Source organism: Anguilla rostrata, chromosome 12 (genome assembly GCF_018555375.3).
Source record: "Anguilla rostrata isolate EN2019 chromosome 12, ASM1855537v3, whole genome shotgun sequence".
In the NCBI taxonomy this organism is placed as follows: domain Eukaryota; kingdom Metazoa; phylum Chordata; class Actinopteri; order Anguilliformes; family Anguillidae; genus Anguilla; species Anguilla rostrata.
In genome coordinates, this window is record NC_057944.1 from 25457937 (window position 1) to 25477475 (window position 19539).

Consider the following 19539-nt stretch of genomic DNA (forward strand, 5'->3'; position numbering starts at 1 on the left):
TCTGCCATATGTCTAATATGTCTGGTGTGTACACTCTTGGGCAAGAAAATGGGCCAAGCCCAAAATTCCAAAATATTAAGCTTTTAATGGTCTTAACAACAACAACTTAAAGAACAATAACCAGAAGGTTATCTAATGCAGGTTTTGTGTCTAGAAGATGTGTTAAAAATCAATTGCTGTCTCAGAAAAACATCAAAGACAGAATGAAGTTTTTGGCAGAATATGGAAAGTTTGATTCAGAGTGGTTCAGCAGAGTTGTGTGGAGTGATGAATCATGATTAGAGTTGTGTGGTGATGCTCCAGAGAGGTGTCATGGTGTGGGGAGCCTTTTCAGCTGCTGGTACCGGTGAGCTGCTTCACTGTGAAAAGTCAATTAATGCTTTGGAATACAGGAGAATATTGCAGAAAGGCTTGCTTCCCACAATTGAAAAGTTGTTTTCTAAAGAGGAACGATCAGATATTATTTTTCAACAAGACAATGCTCCTGCCCACACTGCAAAGACCACCAAAAAGTGGCTTGAGAACAAGTCCATCAGGCTCATGTTTTGTCCTGGTCAGAGTCCAGATTTGAACCCTATAAAGAACTAACCAGGTGTCATGGTTCTGGGGTGTAGTGGCCTTGTGCTGCCACTAGAAGGCACCCGGCCTTTGAGAATTTCTTAATTTGTTCCAGGTGTCTGATTCCCAATTATTTTCACCTGGGGAGGTGCCTTTATAAGCACTGACAGAACAGCCATCGGCGCTTCTGTGTAAAACCCCTTTATCACAAAGCTGGTACGGTATTGGTATAGGTGCTCGGTGGACGGTGTACAGAATTGTGTTTGTGGTTGGTTCTGTGTCCTCTTTTAAGGCGATTCAGTCTCTTAGCGCAGTGAGCGCATTCTGACGCCTTAAGAGTATTTGTACTTTTATTTTGAGCTTGTGTGAGCCGTTGGGTATTGGGACGTTGTCCCTGGTAATGTATTTTGTTTGTGTTTTTCTGAGCTGCGTCTCAGGTTTTTCTTTTCGCTGAGTAATTTTGCTACTCAGTTGTCTTTTCTTTTAAGACCAGTTTTGGGTTTGGTACCAGAGCTTCGCCTTGGTTTTTACGGGTCGTTTTTGGTTTTGCGAGCCAGTTTTACGGCTGGACAAGGTGGTCCTTCGGAGTGGCTTTTTACTCCGTGTTTTTTTTTTTTGTTGTTGTTTATGATCTTTTGTGTGCGAGAGTTGCTCTCCCAGGGATCTTATTTGTTTTGTGTTTTACTTTCGGGTGTTCCCTGTCCTTTGTCCTTCGGGACTTTGTGGTTAACGCTTCCTGTAGCGTTAGCTTTTCGTTCCCCTATATTAGTCGCTTCTGGTTCTCCAACACCCCCACACCATTATACCAGGAAAGATTTTTCAACTACTCATCAACTATTTGAAGCCATCAACATTGAATGGAACATTGAGTCTTCTTTCTGTAAAAAGCTGTCTGCAAGTTTACCCACAAGGCTTAAACATTTAAAGAAATTAAAGGGAAAAGCTATCCCATTCTAAATTACTTAATCTATTTGTTTAATTCTTGCTAATTTCCTGATCAATGATTTGTTGTTAAGACCATTAAAAGCTTAATATTTTGCCATTTTGGGCTTGGCCCATTTTGTTTTTTGCCCAGGAGTGTAGATGTGATATCAGTTGACAGCACCATTGTTTCAATTCTAACAGATTAACATTTTCAATGAGAGATGAGACTTTGCCCACAACACACATAAATGGTCCTAAGTTGACTGATGGTTAGTATTTAACTACATGACAGAAACCATATTACTTTGACATTTACGTCTTCCATATAGTGATGTCCATACAATGTCCATATAATTTACAATTATATCATAGGAAAATGTTTCATATAGTCATATAAAAGACAGAAGAACGATCAAAAGAGAGGTTGGCATAAAATCCAGAAACAGATATTTTTACTTTGTAATATTTTCCTATCGTAGCAAAATATTTATAAACTATTGACAGAAATGGTTGCCTGTTCTTCCTGTACACAGAGAGAGAGAGACAGAGAGAGTTCCATAGTACCTGCATCACATGAGTGTTTTTTCCCCACTTCATCTTTGTCTTGATTGTTACACATGGAGCAACTAATTGACCAAGTCAAATTCCTTGTATGCATAAAAACATACATTGCCATTAAAGTCTGAATCAATTTCTGATTCTGATTTTTTTTAATGACGTGGGTCTTTAACACATGGAGTTGCCCATCCCTCTGACAAACAAAGTAAATCAGCTGTGGACTGAAAAGATTTGATCTTTCACATAAGATCAAATCTATTGAATAAAGAAGGAAATCCGCGCGTACTAGCATTTTATAAACAAGGCCCCATCTCTTTTTACACATATTCTACGTAGGCCTTAGTGTTTCGGCCACATCAGTCTTCCTCACTAATTGATGAACACCAATGTCGTCGAAGTGTTAACCGTTCCCATGACTAAATAAATATTATCGTTAATAATATCAGTGTGTGAGTCTTTTCTTTTTTCCGAACCTGAGTGTTCATTTAAGATTGAAGTTCATTTAAGTGCAATAAAAGACAAAAGAACTGCCAGTAGCAGTATCCAGTAGCATCCAAAATGTAAATACAAATGGTTGGGCCAATCAAAAGGGAGGTTAGCATGAAATCCAGAGATGGATATTTTTACTTTATAATATTTTCCTATCATAGCAAAATATTTATAAAATATTGACAGAAATGGTCGCCTGTTCTTCCTGTATGCACAGAGAGAGAGAGAGAGAGAGAGAGAGAGAGAGAGAGAGGAAGTATGCACCATATATGACAAAATATATTTCCTCCTAATTTTGCCTCTCCTCTCCTTTTTCTGTTTATTTCTCTCTCAGTGAGGTGTTTGAGGTGTTTCATTAGCCCCAATGGGTGAGGGTGTACATTATTCATCTGTGAAGTTCAAGAAGAATTTGAGAGGAGATTCTGCAAGTGAGTTACTTTGTTTTCTGAACGGGAATTCTGTGCTATCTCTTATGTGTCTACCTATCTATCTACCTATAATTTCAAAATATTTCTCTCTTTTAGTGAATATGTATGCGCATTATCATTAATTGTGTTTTCATGTGGAAGTTGTACTGCTGGTCAATGCGAGATGTGCGGTGGGAAGTAAATAATTAAGTTTAAAAATGTTTTCATTGTTTTGCTTGGCCAAACTTCTAAAACTGGCACAAATGACTACATTTGGTCCCAATAATTTTTGGGTAAATGTTCTTTACACTTAGATTTGTTCAGAATTCTTGATGTGTAATGACGTGTTACTGCAATATCACATTCACTGGTAAGTATCAGCACTTCATTTTCTGGTGTGTAATTGATTCTCTTGGTGGTATCAGGCAAAAGAGGCATGATGGTCCAGGCAGTTGACAGTGGCATTGTTACTCAGAAGATATTACAATATGTTTTTTATTAATAAAGAACATTACAAAATATCTTTCAACTACTTGAAGTTACAAGGAACATTATAGAGCAAAACTGTTTGAACAGAGGATGGTCATTCTTACAAATTTTTGCTGGTGAAAGTTTTTTTTTAAATTAACTCCCATAGAGTTGTTTTTGTGGGGGTTATAGTTGCTGCAGGGAGGGGTGCGTGTTAAATGGATGGACTACATGAGAATGGTGGCAATTAGTGACTCTGTATTTGGTGTAGTTATCATGTACTGTCTACTAATAAAGCAAGAACACAGATTTTGTTGATTCCATTCACAGTCTCTGGTTTGGATGCAGGAGCACTGAGTTGAGCAATCTCAGTAAACCAGCGTGCTGGCCTCTAGGGGGTTTGTGTGAAGGGGTTAATTTCCTTATTGCCTTTTATGTCCTTGAAGCTTCATTCAACTGGAAATGTGTGAAATTGACATGATTGTTTTTTTAACATGGTGACCAAACTGTACACAAATCCAAAATACACACACACACACACACACACACACACACACACACACACAAAAACACACACACATACATATACACATACATACGCACAATATATTAGAGAGAAACCTGGGTTTGCACATTGTGTGATGGCACAATAAAGTACTGAGCTGCCGAACTAAGTTTTTTATTTACTGTGCAACTTGCACAGACAAGTCCCAAGAGCAGGATCAGCGATACATTGTCTTTGTTACCATGTAGGTACGCTGATTATTTACTGCATACTGCAGCAATATCAAAAGCACCTCCAGCATTTTGTCTTTAAAATATTAAAAAGTTTCTCAGGCATTTTGAGTGCAGCGATGTACAGTACTCTGACTGTGCTTGTGTGTTCCATGGGAAATGTGTAATCGGCCACCATTTCACCCGCGGATTGAGGGAGAGTATCTGTGGACGGGGTGTCCCCTGCTCATTGCTCAATAGTGACACCTGTGATCAGTTAGGAACCTGCGATCTGTCTCTGCCGGCTTTGTTGTCTTCCAGTGCAGAAAATCCAGAAATGGGCTCTTGGGCAATAATGAAAATAAGGGGTAGCTGACTGCATGCGCTTGTCTGCTCCCTCCTGAATGGACAGAGGACATTGGGCCTACATTATTTCCCCTTCCATACACACTATTTCCAGCCTCCCTTTCTGCACATCAGCATAAACACCTCATAAATGCTGAACGGTTTTGAGTGTTGTCAACATTAGTATTGTACTGTATCTTTCCTTCTATGTATTTAGCCCTGTATCATTATAGAAAGGAACCAAATCAAAAAAAAATTGTTAAGAAAATAAAAATAAAATGCCCCCCCCCCCCTCCTCTTTCAGTAAATCAGGATGAAGGTGTAACCTATTCTGAGGTGAAAACAACAAAATCACCCTCCTCCAACACAGAGTGCCACTGTGGTACAACAGGTTAGTCACACATGCTTTTATCTTTGGAAAATGTACATGTAGAACATCCCACATACTTGCTTTTCTTATGAACAGTTGATGGTGTGTTCACCTAATATAGTCACATAAAAATAGAGATAGAAATAGGCCCACACTCTTGTATGCATATGAGAGTGGGCCTCTACTATTTCTATCAATGGAAAATTTAACTCAGCCTTAATAGTTATATAGATGAAAAAACTGACATAAAAATATTAGTCATAGCCATGAGACAGAGTTTGCATCTGTGAATTTGTATTTGCTGTTGTAAAACATAAGGTTACTGCAATGTGTATGGTTTGAAATAGCAAACACAACAGTAAAAAAAAAAAAAAACAACAATATAAAATTTAAAAGAAATGACATTCTGCTTAAATTTTCTATTTTCTTGACAACAGAGAGAAGTGGACAAAGCTCACATCCCTACAGACTGGCTGCCATGTGTCTCGGGCTGCTGTGTGCTCTCTTATTGGCTGCCACATTAGTCCTGTGTGTCTTCTGTGAGTAACTGTCTACATCTCTTTACTGGGCAAAATGTAATCTTAAAGTATAAAAACATATCTGTCCTATCATGATACATTACTTATAACTGGCATAGGCAGTGGGTTTCAGGACATTTCTTTGGCAAATTCCCTTGATTTCCCAGATTTTCACCTGGCTCTTTATTAGCATTTTTAAAATACGGAACATTGATGAAAAACATGCAATTTATTATGTACGATCTGAAATGTGATGTTGATGCCTTGTCATTTTTTTTTTTTTAAAACCTATTAAATATGCTCACCAATGCTATGTTTGCCAATGAGTTTGAGATAAATGTCATTGAGATGAGAATCCATCCATCCATGCATTATCCTGCTTATCCTGAGCAGGGCTGCGGGGGGTGCTGGAGACTATCCCAGCGTGCATTGGGCGAGAGGCAGGACTCTATCGCAGGGCACACACACAGCATTCACTCACCATTCACTCACACACTCACACCTATGGGCAATTTAGGGTCTCCAATAAGCCTACCTGTATATCTTTGATCTGTTGGAGGAAACCGGAGTACCCAGAGGAAACTGGAGTACCCAGAGGAAACCCACGTGGATACAGGGAGTACATGCAAACTTCACACAGAAAGACCCAGGCCGCATTCGAACCCAGGCCCTTTTTGCTGTGAGACAACAGAACTACCCATTGCACAAAAATATTTTTTGTAAACCTCTTACACTGTGTAAACAAACAGATAACGGTATGGCTTTCATCTTTTTGCGACAACACAGATTAATATATGAGTGAACACTTTGCATACTTTTTTCTTAGTTTGCGTGACTTTCTTCATTCACAATTCAGAAAGAAAAACTTAACAGGTGATATAGTTTTAAATTTATTTGTTCCAGAGATTAACGCAGTGGTCAGTATTCTACTGAACAGTGGTGACAATTGGTAAAAGTCCTTCATTGATACATTATTTTTCTAAGGAATGCTGTTGTCCCATGTGTATTAGGTACAAGACTATCTCAGAACTATTCAATGTTGGAGAGAGACCTGGAGGAGCTCAGAGGCAATAACATCACCATGAATAGAGAGGAAAACCTTCAGCTTCAGAGAGACTACAACACCCTGAAACGAGAGAAAGACCAGCTACTGAGAGACTACAATAGCCTGAAACAAGAGAAAGACCAGCTACAGAGCGACTACAACAGCCTGAAACGAGAGAAAGACCAGGTACAGAGAGACTACAACAGCCTGAAACGAGAGAAAGACCAGCTACAGAGAGACTGCCACCACCTGAAACAAGAGAAAGACCAGGTACAGAGCGACTACAACAGCCTGAAATGAGAGAAAGACCAGCTACAGAGAGACTGCCACCACCTGAAACAAGAGAAAGACCAGGTACAGAGAGACTACAGTGCAGTAGTTTACAGACTCACCTGTATTTTGCAGTACTGCCCCCTCAGATGTATTATTTAATTTTGATTGATTTCAGGTACATGACTTTCCTGTATTGCATTTCTCTCTTGCATCAGAGGAGCAAAGGTCATCAGCTAAGATGCTTCTAAATACCAAGCAGATGAAGCGTTAAAATTATATTCCATGCATTTTTAAAGACTCGTTTCAAAATCTATTTGTCTGCATTCAGTAGTCGTGGATGGGGCAGTTGTATCTGCACTATGCATCTGAAAATGCATTTGTATTTTGTGCCAATTGTCAATGTCAATAAAAGAATAATGTTCATTACAGCCACACTGACTGTAGAAGGTAAATTTATGCCCAAATTTGTAGTATGTAAAGCAGTACTAAGCAGACATGGACAGCGGTGTCTGCATTACACTGTATCCATAGTAGCAGGGTGTTTGCCTTTTAGCCTGTCTGTTTGTTTACGCATACGTATCCATTTGTATCCATCCATCCATTATCTATGCCCACTTATCCTGGGCAGGGTCGAGGGGGGTGCTGGCAAGAGGCAGGAATATACCCTGGACAGGCCACCAATCTATCGCAAGGCACACACACCATTCACATCTATGGACAATTTAGTGTCTTTGGACTGTACCAGAGTACCCTGAGGAAACCTATGTGTACACAGGGAGCACGTGCAAACTCCACACAGAAAGGCCCAGGCTGCATTCAAACCCAGAACCTTCTTGCTGTCAGGCAACACTGCTACCAACCGCACCGCCTGCCAAGCATCTTCATGCATTCAAAAAAAAATTATATTTTGGGTGAGAAAAAACCTTCCACTTCCACTGTGTTTGAGCTTCTGTCACTTTCTTAGAGAACAGAGTAATTCAGACTGTTCACTCTCAAGGGTTACTTTTCAGAAGAGACCAGAATTATGACTGTAATCAAAATAGTTCTAGAATACTAGACATTTTATTTTTGGCTATGTCATTTTCAGGCTTGAGTTAAAAATTTTTTATAAAGAATCTAAAAAATTTCTATTAAAAAAAATAATTACAGAGATAGAACCGAGGGTTTGATTGATTAACTGTTTTTTTCTGTAATGAAAACTGAATGAATGCAAGGGGAAAAAAGTACAGACAAAAAGAAATATTTTGACTATATTGTTACCATTGACTTACATTGAAAGGGGTGGCTGTATGTACTGGAGCCAACTGCTCTGGCGCTTGTGTGCAACATATCTCAACAAGACCAGGAAGTGTGCTTCAAAAACAAAGCCCAGTTTTGGCCGCTTGTTGTTTGACTCAAATTTTGTACATGATGTAAGAAAATTCAACACTCTTCCGATCATGACAAAGAGCTGATAAAGTTCATTCAAAGTATGGAAGCAGTGACAGTGAGACAGTGATAAGATCTTGCAAAGCTTTCACGCACAAGTGCTTCAAAGGGTTTGTGGAGTCAACTGAACAACCTTATTAGGACTGAATGGCTTTAAATACCTTTTATGAGACATTGCTTTCTGGGGTGAGAAACAGAAATGCATGTTTAAAATAATGTGATTTGATGTAAGTAAGCTGGTGCCTGGCCTCAATAAATCAATCAGTCTGCCAATCGATAGGTTGTCCTATGTTCCAGCGGCCAAGCCAGGAAACAGACTATTGTAGCGTTAATAAAGTCTCCTTGTTTGGAATAGCTTCTGATTACCCACTCCCAGTTGCTGTTCTATAACGGTGTATCGTGACAATTAGTGACAAGTTCTGGCCTATGCTAATGAGCTGCATTGTCCTGATGATAAATGACCAAAACTATCTGGGTGGCAGCATGGTTGATTTGCCAGAGATAATTTTACAGAAGCTTCCAAAGAAAGTTCTTGTTTGTTTTTGGTTCGTATGAGTATGTGTGAGATCATTTCCTGTGCCATCAAAATACACAGAGGTGTGTAGGGAGCGGAAACGATATGAGACATCAGCTGCAAGCATGAAAGTATTGTTAGCATAGAGTAGGTATGTGAGAGGATGCAAAAGTGTAATAGGTGGGATTAACACCAAGCTTCATGGATGTGCAAAATTAAACCCAGATAATCCTAAATATTATGGATTATAAAGCCTTGGCTCAAATATATGGCAAATGTTGATGATGGTCATTTTGATGGTTTTCGGGTGTTACTGAATCTCTGTTTTCACTAGTTGTGTCGTGCTAATTTTCCCGTCTCACCTTCACTCCTCTTCAGCTTCCCTCCTCCTCCACAGCACCTGAACCCTAAAAAAATCCTCTCGTGTCCATGTCTGTCATGTACAAGAATTACAACTGACAGGTGGAAAGTTCCAATATCTGTATGGTCACAGTCATATATAGAGCCCTCACTAACTTATAGCCTGACCATCTTCCTGTCATGTCACAGCAGTATCCGGCCTGAGCTACAATGCTACAGACCACATGAACACTCACAGAGTAGGCACAAACCAGAGACAACAGAAATAACCTTCTTTGGCGGTTCAGACAATGGATGCATCGGCAGTCTCAAACAGTTCGGAGGGTTCTTACACTGGACTTGTTTATTCAGACCGTGCTGTGTACAACATGGTGGGACACACCTCACTCAACAGCCCAAGAGCTCAGCACACCGGTAAGAACAGCTGTACCATGTATTAAAGAGCAACACACAGGTCAGTACACCTGTACAGTGTATTAAAGAGCAGCACACAAGTAAGTACACCTGTGCACTGTATTAAAGTGTAGCAGTCGGGTAAGAACACCTGTACAGAGTATTAAAGAGCAGCTGTTGATACTGCTTCAGAATGGGATTGAGTATTCCAGCTGTAAAAATAACATTTTTATTGTTTATCCCACAGAGAGAAGCGGACAAAGCTCGCATCCCTACAGACTGGCTGCAGTGTGTCTGGGGCTGCTGTGTGCTCTCTTACTGGCTGCCACATCAGTCCTGTGTGTCCTCTGTGAGTAACTGTCTGTCTCTTTACTGTGATCCTGGTAAAATGTGATTTTAAAGAAAAAACTCAATCCGTCCTGTCGTGTTGCATTACAGTTTATGACACACGTAGGATATGAAATATTGAAATGAATGAAGTTATGTTAAATTTACAATGTGATGTTGATGCCTTGTCATAATAAAAAACCATTCAACATGCTCATCAATACATTGTTTGCGAGTGTGACTGCAATAAATTTCATTGAGATGAGCAGCAAACCCTATAATCTGAAATGCATATTGTAAAATATATTCTGCAATACCCGTATGGAGCACAACTGAAAGCTTTTTCATAATCCCCTAGCCCTGACTAAATGAACAAATAAGTCAATGGCTTCCCTCTTTTTTCAGCAACCCAAATTAAAATTTGAATGATCCAATTAACCCAATTAATTTGAATTAAATTTTCAAGATTTTTTTTCCTCACAATTCAGAAGCAGCCTTACCAGATGATGAAGTAAATCTGATATGGCTTTGAGTTAATGTTTTCACCAATGAACAGTGGTGAAATAGGAAATACACATTTATCTGAGAACTATTCAACCTTCAACTATTTAGACCTGAAGGAGCATGGAGCCAATAAAATCATAAATGAAGAGAAAGACCAGCTACAGAGAGACTACAATCTCCTGAAACAAGAGAAAGACCAGCTACAGAGAGACTACAATCTCCTGAAACAAGAGAAAGACCAGCTACAGAGAGACTACAATCTCCTGAAACAAGAGAAAGACCAGCTGCAGAGAGACTACAACCTCCTGAAACAAGAGAAAGACCAGCTACAGAGAGACTACAACCACCTGAAACAAGAGAAAGGCCAGCTACACAGGGACTACAATAGCATGAAACAAGAGAAAGACCAGCTACAGAGAGACTACAATCTCCTGAAACAAGAGAAAGACCAGCACAAGAGACTAAATCCCTGAAACAAGAGAAAGACCAGCTACAGAGAGACTACAATCACCTGAAACAAGAGAAAAGACCAGCTCAGAGAGACTACAATCCCTGAAACAAGAGAAAGACCAGCTGACAGAGAGACTACAATCTCCTAAAAAGAGAAAGACCAGCTACAGAGAGACTACAATCTCCTGAAACAAGAGAAAGACCAGCTACAGAGACTACAAACCTGAAACAAGAGAAAGACCAGCTACAGAGAGACTACAATACCTGAAACAAAGAAAGCCAGCTACAGAGGACTACAACCCCTGAAACAAGAGAAAGACCAGCTACTGAGGACTACAACCCCTGAAACAAGAGAAAGACCAGCTACAGAGAGACTACAACCGCCTGAAACAAGAGAAAGACCAGCTACAGAGAGACTACAACAGCCTGAAACAAGAGAAAGACCAGCTACAGAGAGACTACAACAGCCTGAAACAAGAGAAAGACCAGCTACAGAGAGACTACAACCACCTGAAACAAGAGAAAGACCAGCTACAGAGAGACTACAACTGCCTGAAACAAAGAAAACCAGCTACAGAGATACTACAACGCCTGAAACAAGAGAAGGCCAGCTACGGGAGACTACGTAGCCTGAACAAGAGAGACCGTTGCAGGAGATACTACCCTAACAGAGAAGACTCAGTACAGAGAGACTACAGCTCCCTGAAACAAGAGAAAGACCAGCTAGTGAGAGACTACAATAGCCTGAAACAAGAGAAAGACCAGCTACAGAGAGACTACAACTGCCTGAGACTACAGTGCAGTATTTAGCAGACTCTCCTGTTACATGCAGTACTGCCCCTTCAGATGTATTATTTAATTTTGATTGATTTCAGGTACATGTCTTTCCTGTATTGCATTTCTCTCTTGTATCAGAGGAGCAAAGGTCATCAGCTAAGATGCTTCTAAATACCAAGCAGATGAAGCGTAAAATATATATCTTTACAAATGTTTTGTTCTGCATTCAGTAGTTGTGGATCAGATACTTGTATCCACACTATGCATCTGAAAATGCATTTGCATTTTGTGCAATTCTTTTTTGCAATTCTAAATGTCAATAAAATAATAATGTTCATTACAGCCACACTGACTGTAGAAGGTAGATTTATGCCCAAATGTGTATGATGTAAAGCTGTATTATGTGTCTGCATTACACTGTATCAATAGCAGCAGAGTGTTTGCCTTTTAGCCTGTTAAACATTTCATGTTGCCCCTGTGAAATAGTTTTGTGTTTGTTTACGCTTCCGCATATCAGAGTTAAGCTTAAATAAATGACAAAATGTTTTATAGTGTTACTATTTTGCCTTGTTCTTTCCTAAAAAAGAGAATTTAAAAAACATTTTATCATTTCATTGAGTAATAAAAGCATTGAAAAGCCATACTCGTTATTTAACCTCATTATTGAAAGGACGTTTGGATTTCTGTGTCTCTGGAGAAAATGTATTCAGATGGAAGTCAACTAAGTACATGCAGTAGTGAGCAGATTATTCTAGTCAATGTTTGAGGTAATTTCCTGTGTACTGTTTTTAATGTTGCAGTTTGGAGATAACCCAGTTTAGCGTGAGATTAATCATCATAGCATCGCAAAATAAAGCAAAAATGTTTGAAAATCATTTTATAATGCATTCAGTCATATTTAATACAGTGTATGACATCATAAAACTGCAGCCTTTACAGGTTAGCACAACATATAATAACATTAAGAGGTTTCAATCATCAAACTCTTTGGAGGATTTGTCCATTTTGGGGCCCAATCATAGCTCAGTTTTGGAGCCACCAAAACTCCCCTGTCAGTGTGTGGACAAAGCCATTTACTTTAAAAGTTACAGTGCATTGCCGTATATTTTGTCATATTGCCCAAATGCATTGTTTGTTTTTTGACTTAGAGGAAGACGTCTACACTGTCCATTAAAACAGTCTTTTAACCTGAGCATAGTGTGCTCCAGTGTTCCTTATTTTGGACCAGTCCCCGAGAAGTGTGTGTAAAATGTACTTATATATTAATTAAAATATTTTATCTAAATGTGAGATGTCATGACTCAATTTACTTAATAAGTTTTTATATATGCGTAAAAGACCCAGCAGCAAAAATATACCAGCAGCATATTTTTGAGTACATTGTGAAGACAATGTACTCAAGTCACAGGAACATATTAGGATTGGAAAAGAAAAGACTCACACGCTTGCTTGATGCTCCAAAAATTGGAATAATAGTATTTATTTACCCATGAGAATGGTTAACGTAATAATTCATTAATTAATAAGAGCGAGTGGGCAAGTCTTTTCTTTTCCAATCCTGAGTGTTCATTTAAGACGGAGTAAATCCAAAAATAAATAATCATAACCACCATGTTGACTGTATAGATTTGTATGTTTTTTGTGTAACGCTGAAATAAGCAGCTGTGGCTAGCTGTGCATTCAATGTGCATCTGCATTACACAGACTCCAGGGCAACAGAGCGCTTGACCTGTTAAACACGGCCCTCTGTCCCAGTCAGATAGTTTTTGTCAGTTTGCTTATTCATCTGTGCATCAGTCTGATGCTGAAATAAATTTCTATTTTATAGTCTGACCATTTATCATCCATTTCTTCCTTCCTTGACCCCAGTATGCCCTCACATAAAGAAAAAAACATTATTTACTGTTTATGTTGAGCAGTTTAAACATCAAGAAAAAACCATAGAAGTGCCTTTTGACTTTGGGTGTATCTAGATTAAGTTTACCAACAGCCAGTTAGATCAGTCACTATTTGTGAGGTGACTTCCGGTGTACCATTTCACACACTGCTGTCCAGTTTGTAATGATGTAGTTCAATGCAAGAGTATCATTAAAATGAGATCTGTAAAAGGCAAAGTAAGAGAAAAACTGTCAAACTGATATAAATGCATCTAAATAGATATTATGTAAAGTGTAATCATGCATTTTAACATTTAAACCTGTGTTATGCAGTGTATGAAATTATACTAGGACATTGTATTGGGAAAGTAGTGGTAAACAATATGCTTTACAGACCTTCAATCACTGAACAATAACTCCACTATTTCACCCCATTCACATAGTGTGGGTGGAAGCTGCTTGTGACCACCGGTCCGAAGTCAGGTTTGAATTTTGTTCTTAAAGGTTATGGTCAGGATTTATTTAGAGGTACCTGGCCCAGTGTTGCTTAGGGGCAACATCTGCCTCATTACCAAAATTATAGATATTTATTCTTACTACGTAATTACCAGATTAAAGGTAATTGACTCTGTACTCTGTGTACAATAGTTTTGGTGGTACATTACATCATATATTAGCACACAGAAACAAGCAGCTTCCTGTTTTCTTAGAGCTGTTTTTTTTTCTCAACCATAATGCTTGTGACCACAAAATAACCCACATTTATACAAAAGCAACTTAACAGGGGAAATAGATAAAGATCTTCATTGGAAATTCAGACAATGAATGCCTCAAGAGTCTCTCACATTTCAGAGGGTACTTACACTGGACTTGTTTCTTCAGACCATGCTGTGTACAGCACGGTGGACCAGACCTCACTCAACCGCCCAAGAGCTCAGCAAACTGGTAAGAACAGCTGTACGTACCATGTAGTACAAAATGGGTGTTTCCCCTCTTGCATTTTCAGCAATGCACATAGTTTAATCTTGACATGGGTCTCGTTCATGTATCTTCAGCCCTTAATAATGGTAGTTTAATTGTTTTATTCTGCTAGCGCTTGTGACCATAGATAAACGTGGACGAAGCTCACATCCATACAGACTGGCTGCAGCGTGTCTGGGGCTTCTGTGTGCTCTCTTCTTGGCTGCCACATTAGTCCTGTGTGTCCTCTGTAAGTATCATATTATATATGACGAACAATATGTCTTCTTAAAAAAAGGGCTAATTATTTTCTATTATTTGAATAAATGCATTAGTGCTACTACACTACTGAGTTGTTTTCTATAGTGTTTTATACCGCTGTGTAGTACCCCCACCCCCCCCCCCCCCCCCCCCCTTCCCTAATATGGAAACTGAAAACTGGTTAAATGTGAAAAAGCCCTGAGAATGTAAATTCTCATTCCTGAAAATGGGTAGAGTTGGTGATCCAATATGCTATGCTCTTGTATTTGTAATACATTTTACCTCGTGTGCTAGATGGTTCAGTCCTGGGGGAGCTCAAGGCCTGTAATGGCACCCTGAATCAAGATATGGATCAGCCACAGAGAGACTACAGTGGAGTATTTATGAAACTCCCATTTCTGGATGGTTTCTGTCCCCTTATTGCACAGAGTGAGTGGGGCTACACTGCCAAATGATTTTATGTGAAAGAGAAACTAAAGGGTTTAATACTTGACAAATAAACTTGATTGTTTAAACTCTTGTTTCAAAGTATATTGACTATCATGTTTAAGTTGTTTTAAAGTTATTGTACATCTGTATTTAACAAAAACTCATGCTTTATATGCAGAGAGAGAGTGCATACCCTGTCCACAAGGCTGGGAACAGTTCTCCTTCAAGTGTTACTACTTCTCTACTGAGAGGAAGAGCTGGATGAGCAGTCGCAGTGACTGCATTAAACGGGGAGCTGACCTGGTGGTCATAGAGAGTGAAGAGGAACAGGTGCGAATGAATGAGCGAGTGATTCAATGAGTTCCAGGATTCAATGTGTGATTAAGGGTCAGATGTGCTTTTGACCATAAGACCATGCATGGGATTGACTGACTTTCATAATGGGTGAAATTTTCCATCAGGAATTTCTTTCTGGGGATCGCAAGGTCATGTCCCATTGATCTTCATATGTATTCATTTTGTTATATGCAACTCGGAGAAATGTGGATTTTTCTACTTATCTGTTTGCATACTCAATTTAAATCAATTTACTAAAGCCCAGTGCCTATAACCCCCAACATTACCATCACTAGAAAGGCCAAACAATACTCCAGAATCTTTCACACTTATATCACAGATAATAGATTATAGATGCAAATGCTACATGAAATGTGTTTTCTCGGTGTACAACAAAGAACAGCTATAACACCGTTAATATCAGAAATGAACAAAATAAATTATTTAAATAGGACAGTATGTATCTTAGAATAAACTGCGAAAATAGAAAAGTCTTATTCCATTACTATAGTGTCATGCTATTTTATGACTTGACATAAGACCCTTTTACATTGTGACAGGCAATATTTTTGTTGATCTTCAAGTAATTTCCTGATACATTGTTCTTTGTCCTCCTTGCAAATGTACTGTCTCACCTGATAATATAACTACCGTGTGAGTCATACTGCGCCTGTGTTCAGGAGTTCATCACCAATCACACAAAAGAAGATCACTGCTGGATTGGACTAAGTGACTTAGAAACTGAGGGTATCTGGATCTGGGTGGATGGAACCCCCCTGCAGAGAGGGTAAGAAATCTAACAGACCCAGTACAGCCGAAACACTGAACAGGAAATCATATAAACCTCCAACAGATCATTCTGATCCCCAGATCCTTTACTCCAGTGGCATTATAGTGACATCATGTATGATGCATTTATGAATACACCAGTATCAACCTATTTTCATATGAAATTGGTGGTTGTAGTTGTCATCAATTTCATTGTAATCTCCCACAGAGCTTATACATACAGACTAGTCATCCATGGAATGCATTAGTCATCAGTGTTACTTCAACTCTAACATTGGATTTATCCACATCTGGAGAAAGGTACTCCATATGGATGAAATGTACTCTAATGAAAGTGGATTTTAGAATAAGTATTTTGGTGTGAGAAGCCTTCTCTGTCTAAACTCTGCATCCATATTCTGCAGTGTCATACAGTGCAGTATCACAGACGGCAATATACAGAGAATGTGAAGGAGTCGCTGTATCGCTGTAGGAAACAGCAGAGAAGTAGAGCTTCTGTGTCTCATTCAGTGTCTCTGCTTCTCGTACAGATTCTGGGTGAGTGGAGAGCCAGATGACCATTATTGGATTAATATGAAAAAGTATGAAAAATCAGACTGTGCCCTGACTATGACTGGTAAGAAAGCATGGGCTGATAATCGCTGTGATTACATCCAGTATTGGATCTGTGAGACAAATGCTCTGCTCCCCTAAATAGTTTTAGTAATTATAAGTTTGGTTGTTTTATCTTGGGAGAACCAGATGATCATGCCGGGTTTGACAGTCGAACATTGTTCCAATAACCAGAGCACAAGGTCACAATTACTGTTGGGGATAAATGGAACATTCATACTGCTACTTTAACAAGAAATATGTCTGTGAGACTAAGCTTTATTAAATGCATTGAAATGACTACATGCAGAGTAGATTTAATCTCATAGCATTGTTGGTTCTCTGAATTTGGACATATGTATAAATAATCACAAACCATATATTTAAAATGGTCCTCATTAGGAGGTGTTGACACTGTACATTTATTGTAACCTACAACAGCAATCACTCTGCTACAAAAGTTAATGTAATGTAAATAAAAAGAGTAATTTTTAAAAAAAATGAGTATGTCACTAAAACCTGCTCACCTATAGCTCACCAAACAGAAGTTGTGACCTAAAGCCATAAACCACATGTACCCATGTAAACAACTGGTATGCGACTCTGTGTGCTTCCTGTTACATTTATCTCTTTCTGTCTGTATCAAGCGGATGACCTTCTATGTGTTTTTGAAAATCCATTAAGCTGACTTAAGTAGTTGTGATTGCATTATGCATCTGTAAAATATATTTGCTATGTTTGAAATTGAAATAAATAACAAAAAGTTTTTTGGTAACGCTTTGTAATCATTTCTACCTCGTCACTTCAACCTGACCACATATGTAAACCCTGTTACTCTACTGCAGGGCTTGTGTTTATGGAGAGAAAGAGATAGAGAAAAAGGAGAGAGATTTAAATGACTTGATAGAACATGGAACATTAACATAAGGCAGAGCACAGAATTCACATTCTGGAAACCAAGTAACTCCCCTGCAGGTTCTCCCCTCAAATTCTTCTTGAACTTTACAGATGAATAATGTGACACTTCCTCTGAGAGAGGAAGAGAAAAGAAAAGAGAGAAAAGAAGAGGAGAGGCAGAACTAGCAGGAGGAAATATATTTTGTCATATATCAAACGGATGTTTGTGCTCTCTCTCCTCTCCCTCACAGTACAGGAAGAATAGGCAACCATTTCTGTCAATAGTTTTGCTATGGTAGGAAAATATTACTATGGTAAGTAATATTTGACTTGCCCAATCATTTGTATTCACATTTTCGATACTAAGATACTGTCAGTTTCGTTTGCCTTTTATGTCACTGTGTGAATAATGTTTAAATGATCTAATCTACAGTTGATGTTGATGTATACAGTTAATTAGCTAATTTGGCCCAGGTAATTTGTGTTATATTTGTGTTAAAACATGTCCCATACACTTCATCCCTGGTATAGAAAGATGTTTGCTGCTATCTGGTGCTATTCATCTTGTTTTGTGTTGGTTGGGTGTTAATGTGGTCAACAGGATATAATTAGGAAGATGATCTACAGAACTGAAAGAGATCTTTCTTGAAGATTAGGGAGTAGGCTGGTCACCAATCTTTATTCTGAGCTGCTCTTTTTCAATATAGACTGTTAGGACACTGAACTGAGAAGAAAAGACTTGTGTTTGAGTACTGAGGTGAAGGAGTGGGTTATCAAGACATGGGGATTGGTGATATCTGCACATAAGAGGACCTAGCATAACAGATACAATTGAGTAGAAAGTGCCACAAAAAAAGAAAAAAGCTACATTCAAGAGACATGGCACTTCCTTGACCTATGACGGAAGGCTTCTTTTTGTGGTACATTGCTTTTCACTAAGCTCATTTCGGACGAAGTGCACACACCACTGGGCAGAACAGCAGGGTTAACACAAGCTTAAGAAATGTGAATAAAAGAGCAGACATTCACCCAATCCATGTCAAAAGCGCTGATGACAAAACCCATCTATTGAGAGGGTCTGTTCATAGGAGACTATTAGTCATGATGAAGATTCAGTGTAAATGGCTTCAAGTAGCTCAGAAATGACTGCTTGCTGAAGCTGTACTCCTGGGGCTTAGCCAGTCAAGTCAGGCAGATGGGCAAGGCTATTTTTATATTGTGGTAAACAGCCACACCTTTGGGGGGAATCATTCTCATGAATTAGGCTATTCTAATTCAGATACCTGCATGTTCATTGGTCAAATGCAGAAAGCCTGGGTGTTTTACCACATTCAAGTTTCAGAAAGGGTCATTGGTGTCAAGAAAACGGTACGCTCAAGAGTTTGAAACAGATGTGACAAACAAGTCAATGGAAAATGTGTGCCTTAAGTTAGACTGTGAACAGATATAAGCTGTACACTTGTTTTTCCATCTGTGTTTTATTTTAGGTGTTGCTTTGGTGCTCACAAGTTGTAAAAAAAAGTGTGAACCACATTTTGTTCTTTCTTCTGGTCAGTTTTTCCATACTGAAATAATATAGCAGACGGATGGAGCAATCACACAGTTTCTATGTGACACTTAAAGCTATACACGCAAAAGTAAAGGTGAACCTTTTCAGCACAGTAAAGCACAATATTTATTTTCACAGTGTGCATTATGCTCACATGAAATTCCTGGCTTATTTCCTAGCGTTGTTCAGTAGCTCTGTTTAATCTATTGCTCTGCTAGCAATGAGTTTATGAGTCTCTCTTCCTCCATTGTGTATAGCTGTTACTGAGCACACGGTCTGTTTTTTACATTGCAACATTATCACCAAGCAGATGCTCTTATTCAGACTTAAAATAATGATTTATGTGGTTCACACATTTCTACAAAATTAGGATACACATTTGGATACTGAAATCAAAACAACTTTTAAAAGCTGGTTTGTTTTTAATA

General features: G+C 38.8%; 1 protein-coding gene across 1 annotated transcript in view; it reads left to right on the forward strand.

Moving 5' to 3' along the window:
• Positions 1 to 17440, forward strand: part of LOC135235704 (C-type lectin domain family 4 member M-like) — an 18483-nt gene extending 1043 nt beyond the window's left edge. Inside the window, exons 2-12 of the mRNA XM_064301490.1 lie at positions 2864 to 2957; positions 4768 to 4854; positions 5271 to 5372; positions 6362 to 6693; positions 9366 to 9385; positions 14099 to 14244; positions 14393 to 14509; positions 14815 to 14949; positions 15128 to 15279; positions 15966 to 16072; positions 16605 to 17440. Coding sequence (XP_064157560.1) covers positions 2894 to 2957; positions 4768 to 4854; positions 5271 to 5372; positions 6362 to 6693; positions 9366 to 9385; positions 14099 to 14244; positions 14393 to 14509; positions 14815 to 14949; positions 15128 to 15279; positions 15966 to 16072; positions 16605 to 16767 — 1425 coding nt within the window. The 5' untranslated portion in view covers positions 2864 to 2893 and the 3' untranslated portion in view covers positions 16768 to 17440. The remainder of the gene's footprint in view (positions 1 to 2863; positions 2958 to 4767; positions 4855 to 5270; positions 5373 to 6361; positions 6694 to 9365; positions 9386 to 14098; positions 14245 to 14392; positions 14510 to 14814; positions 14950 to 15127; positions 15280 to 15965; positions 16073 to 16604) is intronic.
• Positions 17441 to 19539: the final 2099 nt, after the last annotated feature.